Genomic DNA, 17631 nt, shown 5'->3' with positions numbered 1-17631 from the left:
AAGCAGCCCTACAGTTAACTCTCATTTGTATATTGTGCTTGTCTTTTTCGTTTCGTCTGAAGAGAAAAAGTCACATTATACGTCGTTGATTTGGATCAAGCGGAATTCGTGCGGAAACATGAAGAAAACTTTGAGCGTGTGGGCAAAAGTTTTTTTCCAGACTAGAAGTAGCCTTTGGAATGCTCAAGCTGCCCGTTCACCTAGAAAGAAAAGAAGAAACACGAATTCTTCGAGTATTTTACCCAAGAGGCGACGTCTCTTAGAGCGCTGACCATCGCGTGCGCTGGAAGACCGCGAGGATCATACGAATGCGGGTTCCCCAGAGGAAGAAAACATGGTAGCAGGCCATTTGTTGGAGCATGATCACCGTCTCGATTTAAGGTGGGTGCACTACCAAGAGGAGATCGAAAGGAGATCTGTAGGGAAGGTTTGGTTCAAAGCTTCTCTCTTTTGAGGAGCAAGCTCGAACTACAGAAAAGCTCTTTTGGCCACCATCACCAAATATTCAAACAAGACACCGGGGATGGCCCTATCTTGCTTTTGAATTCTCCCTAGAAAATGTCTTGATGCATTGGTTTTGAAGTGTTGCATACATTTGTCATTGCTGCGCCTTGGCAATTCCGGAAACAGTTGCTGGCATCGGTTTAGATTCCTCTCGGGCCATCTTGCCAATCTGGAGAGCGATCGCCATATCCTCACTCAGTCTCACTCGTGCCAATGATTTAGATCCAGGAGTGGTTGCCATTGCGATGATAACACAGGACGATCGTCATGGATTTTAGCAAAGGTTGGTGCGGTTTTAAACCAGTTGATGGCGGAGCTAGCGCACTTACACAGCCGGGATCAGAAGGCGTGCTACAATCTGCCGCAGTGAAGAAAGAAAAGGAGGGAGAGCTTGGCCTTGCCTCGATTCCTCGTATCAGCAAAGAGTTCCTCGACAGCATCGAGCAGTTCCACTACATCGACGTCGGGAGGAACGAGTGCGGCGGACGACACAGTATCTTGGAAGAGATCGCAAAGGTTGCCAAGCTCCGGGACTCCGGCCTCACGGTTTTCTTGCACGGAACACCACGCCAGTGGAGCGATCCAAACAGAGGGTGGATCTCCGCGGAGAAAGACCAGTGCATCCGGCACCGGCAGCTTAGAGAAGCTGGAAGAAACTTTGCTGCTAATGAAAAATTCAGGGTGGAAAAACGTATTTTGCAAACGAAGAGCCGCCTCGATATGCACTTTTGAATCCTGGAAGTGTTTGACGGATCTGTAAGTAGCGAGAGTACCAGTGCTTGTAGGAGTTTTGAGCACGGCATTTAGAGCAAGCCTTTCTCTTGCAGGCTAGCGACCGTGTCCACCAGCATCTTCTCGTAGGGGATGAACTCCTTGATGAGGGACAGGATCTTTTTGTTCGAGAACTTCTCAAATAAATTCAAGAACTTCTCGAATAAATCTGCTTCAGTTTCACACCTACAAAATAAAAAGAAGATATGTTTTTGATTATACAAGAACCAGAAGGAATGGCTTACTTTTCTGGGTACGAGTACTGTGGGAAGTTCTCCTTGAGAGTCTCGATCATCTCCTTGCAAAGCTTGGAGCATGCAATGCAGAAGTAGCGGCCAGAGGCGTTGGGATCCTCGTAGCCCGCAATGTGTGCCTCGGCAACATCTCGCACGTCCACTAGTGCAAAGTATATGTTCGGGTAGCTGGTTTTCGAGCCTGCGCAAGAACAAAGTTTCCTTCTTTATATTAAGAAAAATGAAGAAAAATTGTACGTTGACATACCATTCATCAGAGTTGCCACGAGTCCAACGCTGGCGTTGATCTTGGATTGCAAGATGGGGCCAAGCACAACAACAGGGCAGATGACAACAACACGGATCCCAAACTCGTCGCCAAGTTTGCTAACGAGCTTCTCCGACTCGGTTTTAGCAAGCCTGTACCATTGCTGGAAGAAAAATCGTGATAGAAGTTTTTGAAAAGAATCTAGCGTTTTCTCTTCCTTTACCTGGTGCTTTCGGCAGGCTTCAGGATCAGACCAGCAGCTCTCATCGATGATTTGATCTCGAGAGCGATTTGGATCGAAAATCATGGCAGCTCCAGAGGAGGTGAACACAACACGCTTGATATTCTCCTTGTGGCAAGCTTCCATCACATTTCGAGTGCCATCCACGGCGGGTTTTAACACAGCCTGTCAGCAGTACCAGATGAAAAGGAAAAAATCTCCAAGAGAAAAGAAAAACTCACGTCTGGATCCTCAAACTTATGGGCAACGGGACAAGCGGTGTGGAAGACAACATGGCAGCCACGAACAGCGGGCACAAGCGAGTCATAGTCGAGAACATCAGCTCTAAACAGTGATAATCTCTCGCTGGCGCCCGGGAGCTTCTTCAAATGCCCATACTTCTCATCGTCGTCTAGAATCAAAAAGAATCAAAAGGAATCAAAAGTCAAAATGCGGCCAAGAATCGATCAATCCATCGCTCACCTGGATCTCGAACGGTGCCATGCACTGTGTAGCCTCGATCCAGCAGCTTGGCAACAATCCACGACGCAATGAAGCCACCAGCGCCAATCACGCAAGCTCTCTCCATACTCGCAAAAAAACCCCTACAGTACCTTCACTTCGAGAAGTGTTTGCTTTTCATAGGCATGGCAGCCACCGACATGGACGATTCCCACAGCGAAAATCATAGAACGTGGAAAAAGAAGAGCAATTTGATCCAAGATGATGAAGAATTTTGTGGTGGCGGCTGTGGTGGCGAGCTCTACACAGGTGAATTGATCGATCAAGGATCTTCAGCAAGGAGTTTAGAACGGAAAACTTGCACCTTACAATTTATATTATCAATGAGAACTTATGCCTCTATTCTCTATCTCTTCTTCGGGCATGGATTCACGTCTTGGATGGCGATGGATCTTTGGAAGGAAGGAGTAAATATTTTTTCATAGAGTGGAATTGGTTTAAGTGGTTTCCGAAACAAACTAAGAATGTTTTCCTTTTAACCTACCTATAAAAAGCTATAGTCATTTAGATTAAAATATTGTGTTTATAAAATTATAAACACTAAGTATATTCTAGTTTCTTTATACATTATATAAACACCAATTCTGGATCCACAAAATCCCTAGGAAGATAGACACTCCTTTCTGGTCACTATCATTCATGTGCTAAGGGAGTTTTTTTTCTTTTTTGGACATTTAAAACTAGTAGATCAAGTTTTAGTCAAATAGGTGAGAACACTCTCTCTAAAAATATAGTCATGATTGTGCTAATGGTATAGATAATGGTATAGATGATGGAGTGATATGTGAGCCAACATACTATGGAAGTTCATTACAAAATTTTATCACATTTTTTTAGTAGGGCTGTTGTTCTTGGTGTTAGAGGCAATCCAAAAGCTCTTGGGCCATCCATGTGGCAATAAGATAGTGATTTCTTGAACTCTTCTTCAAAGTCCTTATAGAATTGCATAAGGTAAAATTGACAAGCTTAAGAAATGAACAAGAAATAGTTTTAGGTCAAATAATATGAGAATTCAAACATTCTCTTTAGTAAACAAAATAATTTCAAACCTTTTTATTGTAGTATTAATTTCTATCATATTCTTGCAAATTTTTCTAATGCAAAATTATTCAAGTTTGCCTATATCTTATAATAATATATACTATTTAAAATACATAAGAAAGCCAAGTGTTGCTGAATTGGGAATGTATAACATATTATTATATTTTTATTTTTGAATATTAGTTATTTTAAAAAATAAGTTAACTCTTTGAGCAGCATAGCTGTGACTATCTCAATAATTGTAACCACTTTTTTGGGTTTTACTCTCATGAGCTCATCAGAAAAAGGGAAGATGATAAAACATTTGATAAAATACTAAATAAAATTTAAAAAATGAATTTTATTTTATAATCTCTAAAAACTAATCTTTTCCAACTTTAATCTAATCTCAAAATTTTATCTATGTTAATCCTATATACCCACATATGATAGATCTTGAGTTTAAATCCTATGAACAAACATTTAAGATTTAGACCTTATTGTGGACAATCACTACAAAATACACTCTAGAAAATAAGGGCACAAGGGTAGAAAAACTCTTTAAGAATTGCAACAACCTTCCCCACTACAAAAGTTGTCAATTTTCTCATATACTTGGTATTATAATGGTGTTTTATATATTTATTTCCAAGGTACGGATTGAGCTATATTTCTAAGGATGCAACAAAGTAGGGGAAAAGGAAAATTTAATTGTTTTTGACTCCTAAATCCAAAGGGAGTTTGATAGATACATTTTAGTGATTATAGCACTTGAAATATTTTGAATTGCAAGTGGAATAATTATATTTTTATTGCAGTTGATATTGTTTTTATGTTCCAAGGATGATTTATAATGATGTAATTATCAATAACAAAATTAAGTACTATTAAGTATAAATATGGACTTTAAAAATGATTTATATTAAGAAAATTACTATCAAACACTGGTTTTAAGCGAATTAGAGAAAGTTTAGATTGAAGAATATCTTAAAATATACTTGGATATTCTAGGTATTGTTTCTACATCCCTGAGGGACAAAAAAAAGGTTAAACTGTAGACAATCATAATTAACAATGAAGCTAAACATAGGGCTAAACTCTTATTTTAGGTTTGATTAAATTCTCACAATACTGACAATGAACAATTATAAGAGTGAGAGGCCTAAAAAGGACACTATTAATAATTCATCTAAATGAGGGAATGAAATGCTTTTATTACATTGATTTTAGAAAGAAAATTGTTTTTGCACGAAGAGGCTATACATCTCTACTAAAAAGAAGTTATGATTTTGAAGCAATCATTACATTGTTCCTTATATTGTACTAGTACATTGCATAGCACATAAAGAAGATTTGGCTGTAAATGACTCCTTCTAACTATTTTCCAGTGATTAAGGGATATATATGTGTGTTTATATATATATATATATATATATATATATATATATATATATATATATATATATATAAGGAAAGAAACTTTATTTAAACATTTTTTGTAGTCATATCAAACTTTATAATCAAGATAATGCTGTTATAGTATGAATAAAAAGCTTTTGTACTTTATATACTTAAAATTAATTAAAAATATTATAATAAAATAAAATTTAAATTATAGAAATAAGTGTACATAAGATATGAGAAACAATATGCAATAGCATACCATCATCAAGGCTATTAATAGTAACACTGTCTTTGTTATTAATATCTCCTTAATTTTCTATATGACCTAATTTTAACAAAAATAAATCACCAAACTTTTGCAATTTTCAAATCTTGGATAAGTCCTTATAAGGATGTTATTGCAAGGTGTTGTTACTTTTCAAGTTTATGCACATATTTCTTCTTTAAATTTAATGTAGTTTGATAATGGAAAATAAAAGTTCCATAGAGAAGCAACAAATCCAATATTTCAAGTATTTCATTTGTATTTACTGTTTTTTATGCCTATTTTAATTGCCTAATATATGCAAATAGGATTCAAACAAAATCTTTGCTTAATATCCACTTATGAGAAATGCACAGTTAAGGTTATAATGAAAGTTTTATGATTCTGTTAAGTTCTTTATATGATCTTCTCAATATGATGACTTTCTTAGGTATGATGAATTGAGCAGTTGAACAATTAATCCCTTTTGGGCATAAGAAATAAGTTTTAAGACTTAGTTTGCAGTATATAGTAATAATTATTATCCACATAAAGTTATCGTGGCAGGATGTGATTAAATGCCTTTTTAAATTCTCTCTGTTGAGGACAAGCTTTGGATTAGGTTTTTCAAATGATATAGCTAAATTCTTAATTATCAAAAATTTTAAAATGGTTTAATGCTATTAAGAAAGAAAGAACACTCCCAGAACAAGCCTGTAGAATGGCTCTCAATAAAATGGCAAAGAAAACTAAAGACATACAATTACTTTCTATGGTGCACTGGGATCTTTATCAACAATATGACTATTGCCTCTTACCTAACTGAAGCACAAATTGTATACTTCAAATGCCTCTTGATGCTTTCAGAAAAAAATTAGAAGAACAAGTGATGGGAGGAAAGTTGGCACTCAAATAGGTGGTAGTTGCCACATATTTCAGTTCACTTAACATCACTGAAATTTGTTAAAAGAGACTATTATTGTTGCATATGAAGAGAAAGAAAAAAATAATAGAGTTTAAGAGGAGAATGTGTAAAAAAAATCAACTATCACTAAAGGAATATCATATTAAATCAATGTAAATACCTTCATTTCTTCACTTAAACTAAAAAGTTACCTATAGAAAATTTTAAACTCAACATAAAAACTATAGTATTTGGATTGAAGCTTTATCTTGTTAACACAAAGAAATATTATAAGAGCAAGGAGCATATCTATCAATTGCCAAATGTTCATAAATTTATAATTGAGGAAGCCTAGTGAATGGGTTATGAAATTTGACAAGCAATTATTTTTGAAGAGACTTAGTCCACAAATATTTAGGACTACACTATTGTAATAGTAACTAGGAAAATATATCTAAAATCATATCTATTGCAAAATATATTGTAAACCAGTCTATATTCAAATATATAAAATCTATATGCAGAAACATATGTAAATTAAGCTAAAAATTAGGTGGCCAAAACATTAATCCAAAAACTACTTTTTCCATTAGTCACATAAACAGTCAAAACTATATCTTGGTGAATTATATAGAAAACTATACATACTTTTATTCCCAAAATATTCCTAGAAACCACACCAAAACAACTCCTAAATTGATTGCTAAATAACACATGAGTCATACTAGAAACTAGCAAACCCTATGTGTGAAACCACTTCTATCATGGTAGAGCGTAACCCAATTAAAAAACCATTCCCAAACCCATAAAAATGGCATATAAATTTTTCCCATATTGTTTTGAAACTAGTTATACATAAAAAACCAGCTTTTTGTGTACCTCCTCTTATGCCATCACTTAGAAAGGCCACAAAAATCCGAGTGAACCGATTGGAGAGGATTTTGTGCAAGAACACTCCCTCTAGAATTAAAAGCTCAATGATATTGCTTTCTTAAAATGTAAGGCTCACTTAATGGCATTGAAGAAGGTGTGATGGCCAAGCTATCAACCACTTATCTCGTTGCAACTACTGTAATTCATGTAGCCAAGTTGATGTTGCCAGGTTTGAAAATCTGTAGCTCCCCCTGAACTGAAGATGAACTTGCAACAATCATGATGATAATCAACCATCTTGTCTTGCATGCAAAAGCCAGGTATCCAACCAACATGAATAGGAAGCTATGATTATAATGAGCATTATAATCACCTTGAGCCAATAAATCTCATTACTTTAGCACTTAGCCAATAATACTCTGGCTTTCTTATGTTTTTCTTATTACGACTATTTGTCTTCTATTTCACATGAAACTAATTTTTTTTTTTCATTTATTATTTTCTTTATGGCAAACCAAATATAATTTTCTTACTTATAAATCACTAATACAAACCGTTGTCCACCCATGAGGATCAAGCCGAAGAAGTTGGCATAGGAGGCTCCCTTCACGATGATTGCCGTCAACACCATCGTGCAAGCTCGTGAGGTGGTGATCATCACCATCGTCATCACCATCCACCATTGCCATAGATGCAAAAAGAGATCAAAGTTCAGCAAATGACGCAAACCATAGAAGGATGATCAAAAGCCACACTAAGCTTATGAAAAGAGCCTGCAATGCCTGTTTACCGTGTTCTAGATGCGTGGTATCTGGATACAGTGGTGAAGCACGAGTACAAGAAGTTAAATCCCGGGTTTGGATGTAGTACGGTAGAATTATAGAAGGGTTTTAGACATGGTGATTGCATGGATGCTTAGACTTCTTGTATAACTGTTATATGACATAGCTGCCTATTAACAGAACAAACGAAAAGATAGCAGTAGTGTTTTTAACTGAATTTTTCCATTTATTACTATCGTTATATGTGTGGTTATCCTTTCTTTCCAAAGGAGTGATCAATTTGGTATGGAACCTGATTCTCATGCCGCCACTGGAGCGAGGGTGGATCTCCGCGAAGACCAGTGCATCCGGTAGCTTAGAGAAGCTGGAAGAAAGTTTAGAGTACTGGATCCTTTACCTCAAAACATTGTCTTTTATTCCAGCATTTCGACCATTGTGTTAGAGCAAGCCTTTCTCTTGCAGGCTAGTGACCGTGTCCACCAGCGTCTTCTCGTAGGGGATGAACTCCTTGACGAGGGACAGGATCTTCTTGTTCGAGATCTTCTCGAATGAGTTACCTTCAGTGATCTCACCTTCACACCTGCAAAATAGAAAGAAAAAAAAAGTGTTTTTGATCACGCAAGGACGGCCTACTTGTGGGGGTATTGGTACTGGGGGAACTTCTCCTTGAGAGTCTCAATCATTTCCTTGCAAAGCTTGGAGCACGCAATACAGTAGTAGCGGCCAGAGGCGTTGGGATCCTCGTAGCCGGCAATGTGCGCCTCGGCAACATCTCGCACGTCAACGAGTGAATAGTATGTGTTGGGGTAGCTACTTTTCGAGCCTGAACAAAGCTTAAAAGAAAAAAGAAGAAAAAATTGTACCATTCATCAGATTTGCCACGAGTGCAGCGCTGGTGTTGATCTTGGATTGCAAGATGGGGCCTAGTACGAAAACTGGACAGATGACAACAACATGGATCCCAAACTCGTCCCCAAGTTTGCAAACGAGCTTCTCGGACTCGGTTTTAGCAAGCATGTACCAGTTCTGGAAGAAAAATAGTGACCAGTTTAGGAAAGAATCGTTATCTCTTCCTTTTACCTTGCTCTTTCGGCAGAATTCAGGGTCAGACCAGCAGCTCTCATCGATGATTTGATCCGGCGGACGGTTTGGATCGAAAAGTATGGCAGCTCCAGAGGAGGTGAACACAACATGCTTGATATTCCCCTTGTGGCAAGCTTCCATTACATTTCGAGTGCCATCCATAGCGGGTTTTAACACAGCCTATCAAAGACAGCAGTATGATCGATAAGAACGAAAAATCCCCAGGAAAGAAGAAAAACTCACGTCTGGATCCTCAAACTTTAGAGCAACTGGACAAGCGGTGTGGAAGACAACATCGCAGCCACGAACAGCGGGCACAAGCGAGTCATAGTCGAGAACATCAGCTCTAAACAGCGATAATCTCTCCCTGGCTCCAGGGAGCTTCTTCAAATGTCCATACTTCTCATTGTCATCTGGAATCCAAAGGAATCAAAAGCCAAGAACCGACCAATACATCGCTCACCAGGATCTCGAACGGTGCCATGAACTTTGTAGCCTCGATCCAGCAGCTTGGTGACGATCCACGACGCGATGAAGCCGCCGGCGCCAATCACGCAAGCCCTCTTCCCTCCCTCCATAATCGCAAAATGGCCCCTATAGTACTACTATTTCAAAGAACATATTGTTTTTCAGTATTATCTGAAGAGAAAAAGTCACATTAGACGGTCATGAGAGTTCGGACAAAAACGGCTTAGCTTGACAAAATTCCAAGCGTTTAGCTCCCTAGTAGTTGTTGATATTTGATAGTAAACCTCTCTCCTGTAGGCTGGCAGCCATGTCCACCAGCATCTTCTCGTAAAAACCGAACTCGCTCACAAGGGACAGGATTTTCTTGTTTGAGATCTTGTCGAAGGGCAATCCTAGAGAAGAAACATGTTTTTTTTATCGAAAGCGACCGAGAAGAATGGCTTACTTGTCTGGTATGGATACTCTGGGAACTCAATAATTTCCTTGCAAAGCTTAGCGTACGCAACGCAGCAGTAGCGGCCACAGGCGTCGGGATCTTCGTAGCCAGCAATGTGTGCTTCGGCAACGTCTCGTACATCCACGATTCTATAATGCATGTTGGGAAAGCTGGTTTGAGAGCCGGCATGAAAGCCAAACGCTTCTCAATCCATCAAACTTGACACGATTCCAACGCGGATGTTTACTGTCGCTTGGAGGATTAAGCTGAGCACACCAGCAGGGCAGATCACAACAGCACGTATCCCAAACTCGTCGCCAACGAGATTGTTTCAGCAAGCACCAGTGCTGCAAGAAAGTTCGAAATGATCTCATCGATAATACAAAAACGCGTTTACCTGATTGTCTCGGCAGTACAGCTCTCGATTCTTTGTTCTCGAGGCTGCTTTGGATCGTAAAGCATGGTGAAGTGAAGATGACATGCTTGATATTCTCCTTGCGGCAAGCTTCCAGTCCACGGCGGGTTTTAACACAGCGTCTTTAGCAAGGAATGGAAAGAATGAGGAAGGCAATTTGCAAAGAACCGACTCACGTCTTCAAATGCCATACTTCTCATTGTAGTCTAGAATTGAAACAAATCAAGGCAAAATGCGGGCATGAATCGATCGTGCACTGTTCTACAACGCTATGAAGCCGCTGGCGCAAATCTCGTCCAATAAACCATCTTTATATATATTGGAAGAACTGTCTTTCCTAGCGTTAGATCTCCCTGCCAGTTACATCGATTTTACAGCGAGGTCCTTTACATCGGCGCCTCCCACCCAAAAACCATTCAAACATTTTGTACAGTGCCTCTCTCTCACTTCTTGTTCCTTCTTGGTCTTTTGAGCTGCTGTTAGCAATGGCTGTCAGAAGAGTATTGAAACATTACCACCGCTGTGAGAGAACTATGTCGTTATGTCGATCTCCGCAGCTTGATCGCTGTCTAGTTCTTGGCCATCCCGCTGCTGCTGCTGCTGCTGCTGCTGGTTGAGTGTTAGATTTGATGTGGTCGATTTCTTCCCCGTTGGTGCTGCTGGAGTTTGATTAGCTGCCTTCGTCTCAGACGAAGGCGAAGGGAGCTCCGGCAATGGAGGCACTGTGAACTCAAACCCCTCGAGAGTTCCTTTGGCCAGCTCGGTCAGCTCGGCGTGCGCCGCCTCCAGCTCCGCCGAGGTTGGAATGTGTCCCACGAATGCGTCGCGAGCCTTTTCGAGGATGTTTTGCAGGTACTTGCTCTGCGCTTCGATTCGTAGCTGCAAATGCTTCTGGACCTGCGCAAAGGTGTTTGAAGTCTTCTAGAGTTCAAGTGATGGCTTGCCTTCCTCCACGAGGAGAAAACACATACCTCTAGTTGCTCGTGGAGTTTTCGTTGCACTTCCATTTGCATCGAGAGAGCCCGGTTGATCTCGTAGCCACTGGATACGAGGAAAAAACGTTAAGAGTCCGAAAGAGATACTTCAAAGCTGGTATTTTTACTCTGATAAGTTGGAGTTCATAGAGTTTTGTGAGCCAGTGGTCTGTGCTTTAGCACCTCCTGTTGATTAGATTATGGTTAGAAGTTTCCAGGCAAGGAAAGAAAATAAATCTTTTGTAGCTGTGCCTTTAAATTCACCTTCTTTCTTTCCATCGCCATTGTTCTCCTTGTGCATTTGCATCCCAAGCCTGTACTTCTGCGCAGATTGGCAGCCAAAACTTAAGAAGACTTGAAGAAGAAAAAGCTAGGCCTATAAAGTTCTCCCTTGATTTTGAGAGCTCTGACCAAAAGTACCGTCCTCACCTGGAGATGGCTCTTAAGATGATACAGTGTCAATCCCTTGACGCCCATCACTCTCATCACGGACTTGGGCGTAGCCTCTGCGAGCAAACAGCGAAAGAAAAACCTTACTTTGAGGCGAGCTCCTAGGAAGAAGAGCCAAATTTTTTTTGGAGAGCTAGATCCTTACTGTCAGCACCACCGAGCTGCGTGACGGCCTCCACGAAGCGCTCGTGGAGCTCGGGCGTCCAGCGCAGCCGAGGCTTGGGCTCGATCGACGACACCACCGAATCGCCGCCGCTGGCGATGTAGAGCGGCTCGCTTTGCGCCGGCATCGCTCCTCCCCTGTGAGGAATCAGCTGCGGGCTGGGATATTTCTTCATCTGGTACATCGCTGCCGCCCCTAGGGCTCGCCGATCGATCGATCTCCTCCCCCGCGGCGCTACAACCACACTGCTAACGCCGCCCGGCTAGGAATCACGCCCCATCGCCGGCGCTCCAGAGCCTACCCTAAGGGATCGTGGCGCCCCTCCTCGCGCCCCTGTTGGTGCGAGAGAATGCGCACCGGAAGGGCGCCCTGCCGTGCTGCGGACTGGCTCGCAGTGCGAATATTTTGCCCCGCAAAGCTAAGATATTCCGCTTAGAGAATATTCCGTTTGCACGCCGTCTGGGGAATCTGCGCTGACGTCGCCCGGCAATGGCGGGAGAACCTTCCGGCGGGCAGCATATGCCGTCTGGCTCCCTTTTCCTCTTTTTGGACCACGTGGCTGGCCGGAATATGTGATTATTAGATTCGATTCGTTACTGCGCGGTTCTTTTGCTTTTTGACAAGACAACACTACAGGGTTAGAGAGTGACCTTTACCGGGTTAGTAGTAAAATGGTAAAGTCCGTTTTTTAGGTTTACTTTGAGAGTGAACATGTGGAGGCCATGTAATCGTAGAGGAGGCACAGCATAACTGAGGGTTCTTTGCGAGCTCGGGGACTTTGGCGGGAGCGATTGGAGAGATACAAATGCTGCTTAATCTTGTGGTGCCGCCGCTTGGCCTCGTCTTCCTGCTGTTAACCTGGCCTGCGGTCGCGTGCCTGAGCTTCTGGCGATGGGTTTTCAGCTACGCGCTCGCGGAAAATGTCCGCGGCAAGGTCGCCGTCATCACTGGGCCTTCTTCCGGGATTGGAGAGGTACGATGGTCTTTTCTTGCTTTTTTCTCTAGAGATTGCTTGATCCAACTCTTTCTCGATGTGGATAGTACATGGCCTACGAGTATGGCAAGCGAGGAGCCAAGGTGGTGCTTATTGGGAGGCGAGAGAATCAACTCAAGAACGTCCAGGAGCGCGTTCGATCCGAGCGTGCTACTGATACTCTGGTGGTCGTCGCCGACGTTTCTAGGGAGGAAGAATGTAAGAAGGTTGTGGATGTGACGATCAACACCTTGGGAAAAAGTAAGCCTGACAAGTAAATTTTTTCTTTGATTATTGCTAACGAGTTTATCTTTGTGATACACAGTTGATCACCTTGTCTGCAATCATGGTATTGCGAACAGCTTCTTCTTCGAGGAAGCGAAAAGTTTGGAGAGATCATGGTAAAGTCCAGCATTTTCTTTTTTATTTTCTTCCTTTTTCTGAGCCATTATCTTTCTGTGAACTGTGGAGCAGGATGTGAATTTCATGGGTTGCGTCTATACTACATACTTCGCTTTGCCTCATCTCCGCAAGAGCCGAGGAAAGATTGTCGTCACGGCCTCGACTGCGTCCTGGCTTCCCATCCCGAGGATGTCAATGTACAACGTAAGCGGTTCTAGATATTATATTTCGTTGCTCGTCTCAAACACGGATTTTCCAGGCCTCCAAAGCAGCCGTGGTGAACTTCTTCGATACCCTGAGGACTGAGGAGCGATCAGATATAGGAGGAATGACGATTGCCATGCCTGGCTACATCCACAGCGAGATGACAATGGGCAAGTTCATGTCAGCCGAGGGGAAGCAATACATGAACGTTGACATACGCGACGTAAGTTTTAGAAACCATCCTCTGTATCGACAGTTCTGGAGTTCGCTCACGAGCTTTCACTTCGCAGACTCTCGTCGGCCCTTCTCCAGTAGCTTCAACGCAGTACTGCGCGAAGCAGATCGTGTCCGCGGCCACCAGAGGCGAGCGCTACGTGGTGGTGCCGGCCTGGTACAAGGTCTCACCGCTGTTTCGCGTCTTCGTTCCCCAGCTCTTGGAGACTTTCATTAGCCTCTTCTTCGTCAAGGAGCTACAGCCAGGGAAGCCAGTCACCAAAGTCATCATGGACAGCTTCCCGAGCGTCGAGAGAGTCTTGTATCCCCCTGGAATGCAGCAGAAGACAGACTGAGAGAAGATCGAAGTCAAGTACATGAGTTACTTGTAGAATCTCTTTACAAAAGACTGTTTCTCGGGAAACCATCTTATATCATTCGAGCTATGCTTTTTCCTGTTCATCCTGTTCCAAGCTTTCGACAAGCCTCGCTTATAAAAAACCAACTTGGAGCAAGCACTACGAGAGAAACAGAGAGAAGACTATTTTACCTGTGAAAGCTGCGGTCTTTCATGTAGTTTCTACTCGCGTCTCCTCTCCTGAAAGCATGGATCATGAGTGGAACTGCTGGTCCTGGTCCCAAGATACTTGGAACGTTGAGCCTCCGCTGGTAAGCTTCCATCTCGGCTCGAAGCTCCATCTCGGAACCTGGGCTTGGAAATGCTTGCGGCGGCGGCGGTGGAGGCGGCTGTGGTGCTTGCGGCTGGATGTAAGCCTTGTTCACCCAGCGATGCTGGTTCCTCCTCTTGTATTCGTAAACGGGTGGAGCTTTTGACGGCGGCGGAGCTTCCTCTCCGTTTGGCTCCGGCGCTGCTACTTCGGCCGCCGCTTCCAAACAAGTCGGAGTGGAAGTCGTCGAAGTTGATGCTACTGCTGCCGCTGCCTCGGTCTCTGGCGGCGGCGGTGGTGGCGGCGGAGGTGGCGGAGTTGACGTTCTTGATGGTGGAAGAACGTCGGCCTCGTGGTGTTTCCTCCTGGACTCATCGTCCACCTCTGGAAGCACCTCTGCCGGCGTTGTAGGCCTGTCGTCCGCCTCTCGAGGCTTTGCTGGCCGCCTGGAATCGTCATCCGTCTCTGGACGCTTTCCAGTCGACCGCCTCGAGTCCTCCTCCGTCCGCCGAGGATCATCTTCCGGTTCTGGACGCTTTGAGGTAGACCTCCTGGAATCATCTTCTGCCTCTGGAAGCTTTGTAGTAGATCTCCAGGAATCGTCATCCGCCTCTGGACGCTTTGTAGCAGACCTCCTGGAATCATCATCCGCCTCTGGACGCTTTGTGGTAGACCTCCTGGAATCATCATCCGCCTCGGGACGTCTTGTAGTGGATCTCCTGGAATCATCTTCCCCCTCGGGACGTCTTGTAGTCCTCCTGGAATCATCTTCCACCTCGGGACGTCTTGTAGTAGACCTTCTGGAATCATCGTCCACCTCCAGACGTCTTGTAGTAGACCTCCTAGAATCATCTTCCGCCTCTGGACGTCTTGTAGTGGACCTCCTGGCATCATCTTCGTGCTTCGTAGACTTTCTTGAGTCGTCATCCATCTCTCCTCGCCTTGTAGACTTTCTGGAGTCGTCATCCACCTCTGGCCGCTTTGCAGACTTTTTGCAGTCGTCATCCATCTCTGGTCGCCTTGCAGACCTCCGAAAATCATCGTCCGCCTCTGAACGCCTTGTTGACGGCCTCCCAACATCGTCATCTACGTCTGAACGCTTTGTCGAAGATCTCCTGGAATCCTCTGGACGTCTCGAACTCCGCCGGGAGTCATCGTCCGCCTCTAGCCGCTTGGAAACTCTCCTAGAATCTTCCTCCATTTCCAGACGTTTTGCAGGCCTCCTGAAATCGTCATCCGTCTTTGTCGACCTCCTGAAATCGTCATCCTTATCTGAACGTTTGGTAGACCTCCGAGAATCGTCACTCGTCTCCGCTCGCTTCGCAGACTTCCTGGAGTCATCGTCACCTTTAGCAGATCTTCGGAAATCTTCTTCCAAGTCTGCACGCCTTGTAGGCCTCCAGGATTCGTCTTCCATCTCAGAACGCTTCGTAGACCTCGAGGAATCGTTTTCCACGTCCGGACACTTCGTAGAGTCCATGCCGCTTTTGCGAACGCCTCCTTCGTCCTCTTGTGCTGATTCCCCCTGACTTTCTGCTACTTGCTTTCTGGAATCAGCTTCTTGAACCTGGGCTCTACTCTCGGAACCTCTTCTTCTGGAGTCACGTTGAGCACGTTCGTAAGTTCGTAATTCCTTGACTACTTCAGCTTTAACTTCCTCCACGGCTTCAATCTTACTTTTGTCTTCCGTGTCTTTACGGAAAATCGACTTTTTCTTTGTCTCGCCATCTGAATTTTTATGCGATCTACGAGAAAACGATCGCAATTCCGGCTTCTGCTCAGCAACTTTGATCACTTCCGTTGTTAGCGTAGATATCGACTCCTTCAGGTCATAAGTAGGCTGAAGAGCTGGTCGACCTGGGGAATAGGATTCCGCTTTTCTGAATATGAACGTAGTATACAAACCTGAACAAAGTCATTAGAACATGAAAAGTGAAAAACGGCTCACGTACTAAGAACATCGCGAATTGGTGCCATGAGCTTTCCTTTCGGATCTAAAAAGCTCGAGCAGTTACTTGTAAATGCGTCGGCAAAGAGATGCCTATCAAGAGAAAACCAAAACATCAAACTAAGAAAATATTACAGGACTTTGTGTATACCGATAATCTTCAAAGAACTCGTCCAGATTTTGGATCTCGATAAATTCCAGCCCAGCTTCCTTAGCCAATCTATTAAAGTCGCCACGACAGTGAACTAACAGTAGAGAGGAAATTATCATTACCTGATAAGGCTAGGGAAATGGACGAGGAGTTGGCTCTGAGGGGCAAGCCCATCATCAGCAAAACGCAGCTGATACCTTGTCCCAAATATATTAAATCTGCACAAACACCAACGGGTTATACACCGAGAATATAGCCAGGGAATTACAAACCGATCATCGTCAAAAGTGATGGTGTAAAGTTCGGCTTTGACACGGGGAATTGTGCTGCCAGGACGTAAAGTTCCTGTCTTCAATGCCGATTCAACAGCTTTTTGATACTTCGACCTGATACAAGAAAAGGTAAACTGCCACAAATCGTGCTTTGAGAAACTAACCAGAGTGTTGAAGCATCAGCAGTGATTCCAAAGAAAATGCCGCCAAACTTTAGTAAGCTAACAACGTTTTCCAGCAGCTGCTTTACTTTCTCTTCGCTCGAGAACGAGTCCTAAGAAAAAAAAAGAGAAACAGAGATAGAACTCCAGTCTTAAAAGAAATATACGAACACCTGCAAATGTCCCAAACAACAGATGGTATCAAATGGCAGCTCCTTATCCTGCAGCTTCGATTCAAGGTCTCCCTGCAAGATTTGATTTTGCTAAGCCTGAGAAGAATGTCAAGAGCGTACGAGAAAAGGATCAAGCTGGCAGAAGCTCGCAGTGTACGGCTTGCCGAGAGTTCTCCACTCCTCTTCAGCATCCTGGAGAGCCGACGCGGACAAATCTGGCCAGAATTTAAGATGAAAAACACCTCTGGAGAGGCACAAACACATACCGAGCCCCACGTAGCTACCAATGCCCGCCGCTCCAAATTTCGCCGTGTCCGTCCCTCTACCGCACAGAAGATCACACACCTGTGCATCGCGATTGAGCAAACCTTAGAGTGAGGCAAGTGAGAATGAGACGCTACCGCTGCGCCGGGCGAAACTAGCTGCTGGAGGAGCACAGTCTTCACGAAATCGTGCAATCGACCGGGGAGACCGCTCCCCCATGGCGCCCAGCTGCCCCCAGCAGCAGCCATGGGGCATACTGTGATCGCTTAAACCCTAAAATTCGAAATAAAAAATTCTACATGAGGTAAAAATAATGCGAGAAGTTCCGTTGCCGGGAATTGAACCCGGGTCTCTCGGGTGAGAGCCGAGTATCCTGACCGACTAGACTACAACGGATTCGTGTTTCATGTAAGAGATATCGCTTAAAAGAAGGAAAAGGTCGCCTTTAGAACCCTAATAACAGGACAC

The 17631-nt window shown here is 43.4% G+C and overlaps 5 protein-coding genes and 1 non-coding gene across 8 annotated transcripts in view; 1 reads left to right on the top strand and 5 right to left on the bottom strand.

Moving 5' to 3' along the window:
- LOC112351134 (cinnamoyl-CoA reductase 1-like) overlaps positions 1–2813 on the bottom strand; it is a 4222-nt gene extending 1409 nt beyond the window's left edge. Inside the window, exons 1-6 of one of the 2 annotated variants that reach the window (XM_024688458.1) lie at positions 2480–2808; positions 2239–2408; positions 2000–2182; positions 1777–1939; positions 1521–1710; positions 1147–1461 (exon numbers count right to left, since the gene is read on the bottom strand). In XM_024688458.1, coding sequence (XP_024544226.1) covers positions 1308–1461; positions 1521–1710; positions 1777–1939; positions 2000–2182; positions 2239–2408; positions 2480–2585 — 966 coding nt within the window. In that variant the 5' untranslated portion in view covers positions 2586–2808 and the 3' untranslated portion in view covers positions 1147–1307. Of the gene's footprint in view, positions 1–1146; positions 1462–1520; positions 1711–1776; positions 1940–1999; positions 2183–2238; positions 2409–2479 lie in introns of those variants that run through there. The other variant, XM_024688460.1, reaches the window with a different exon arrangement.
- A 5324-nt stretch (positions 2814–8137) lies between these two features.
- On the bottom strand, positions 8138–9410 carry LOC112351192 (cinnamoyl-CoA reductase 1-like). The gene is made up of 6 exons (XM_024688585.1): positions 9292–9410; positions 9072–9241; positions 8826–9008; positions 8609–8771; positions 8379–8568; positions 8138–8325 (listed from the first exon to the last, which is right to left on the bottom strand). The coding sequence occupies exons 1-6, from the start codon at positions 9404–9406 to the stop codon at positions 8184–8186; spliced, it is 963 nt and encodes a 320-aa protein (XP_024544353.1). The 5' UTR covers positions 9407–9410; the 3' UTR covers positions 8138–8183.
- Positions 9411–10439: 1029 nt separating this feature from the next.
- On the bottom strand, positions 10440–12160 carry LOC9651132 (protein PHR1-LIKE 2). 2 transcript variants are annotated; one of them, XM_024688676.1, is made up of 6 exons: positions 11717–12160; positions 11551–11627; positions 11386–11443; positions 11250–11307; positions 11119–11188; positions 10440–11065 (listed from the first exon to the last, which is right to left on the bottom strand). In XM_024688676.1, the coding sequence occupies exons 1-6, from the start codon at positions 11916–11918 to the stop codon at positions 10679–10681; spliced, it is 852 nt and encodes a 283-aa protein (XP_024544444.1). In that variant the 5' UTR covers positions 11919–12160; the 3' UTR covers positions 10440–10678. The 2 variants fall into 2 exon arrangements, with proteins under 2 accessions (XP_024544444.1, XP_024544445.1); XM_024688677.1 differs by having other exon boundaries at positions 10440–11044; positions 11717–12158.
- Positions 12161–12539: 379 nt separating this feature from the next.
- LOC9651131 (11-beta-hydroxysteroid dehydrogenase 1B) lies at positions 12540–13896 on the top strand. The gene is made up of 6 exons (XM_024688515.1): positions 12540–12707; positions 12776–12968; positions 13035–13108; positions 13182–13313; positions 13369–13536; positions 13604–13896. The coding sequence occupies exons 1-6, from the start codon at positions 12540–12542 to the stop codon at positions 13880–13882; spliced, it is 1014 nt and encodes a 337-aa protein (XP_024544283.1). The 3' UTR covers positions 13883–13896.
- LOC112351206 (actin cytoskeleton-regulatory complex protein PAN1-like) lies at positions 13880–17423 on the bottom strand. Its single transcript, XM_024688631.1, has 10 exons — positions 17301–17423; positions 17166–17244; positions 17020–17114; positions 16900–16971; positions 16730–16839; positions 16566–16679; positions 16416–16511; positions 16294–16362; positions 16147–16235; positions 13880–16099 (listed from the first exon to the last, which is right to left on the bottom strand). Exons 1-10 carry the CDS (start codon positions 17409–17411, stop codon positions 14073–14075), a joined length of 2862 nt encoding a protein of 953 aa, XP_024544399.1. The 5' UTR covers positions 17412–17423; the 3' UTR covers positions 13880–14072.
- Positions 17424–17486: 63 nt separating this feature from the next.
- On the bottom strand, positions 17487–17559 carry TRNAE-CUC. The gene has a single exon. It is a non-coding gene; the product is annotated as a tRNA-Glu (tRNA).
- Positions 17560–17631: the final 72 nt, after the last annotated feature.

The sequence above is a fragment of the Selaginella moellendorffii genome, unplaced genomic scaffold, assembly GCF_000143415.4.
Source record: "Selaginella moellendorffii unplaced genomic scaffold, v1.0 SELMOscaffold_58, whole genome shotgun sequence".
Classification (NCBI taxonomy): domain Eukaryota; kingdom Viridiplantae; phylum Streptophyta; class Lycopodiopsida; order Selaginellales; family Selaginellaceae; genus Selaginella; species Selaginella moellendorffii.
Note: the sequence above shows the minus strand (reverse complement) of the source record. Positions and strands in the feature narration are given on the sequence as shown.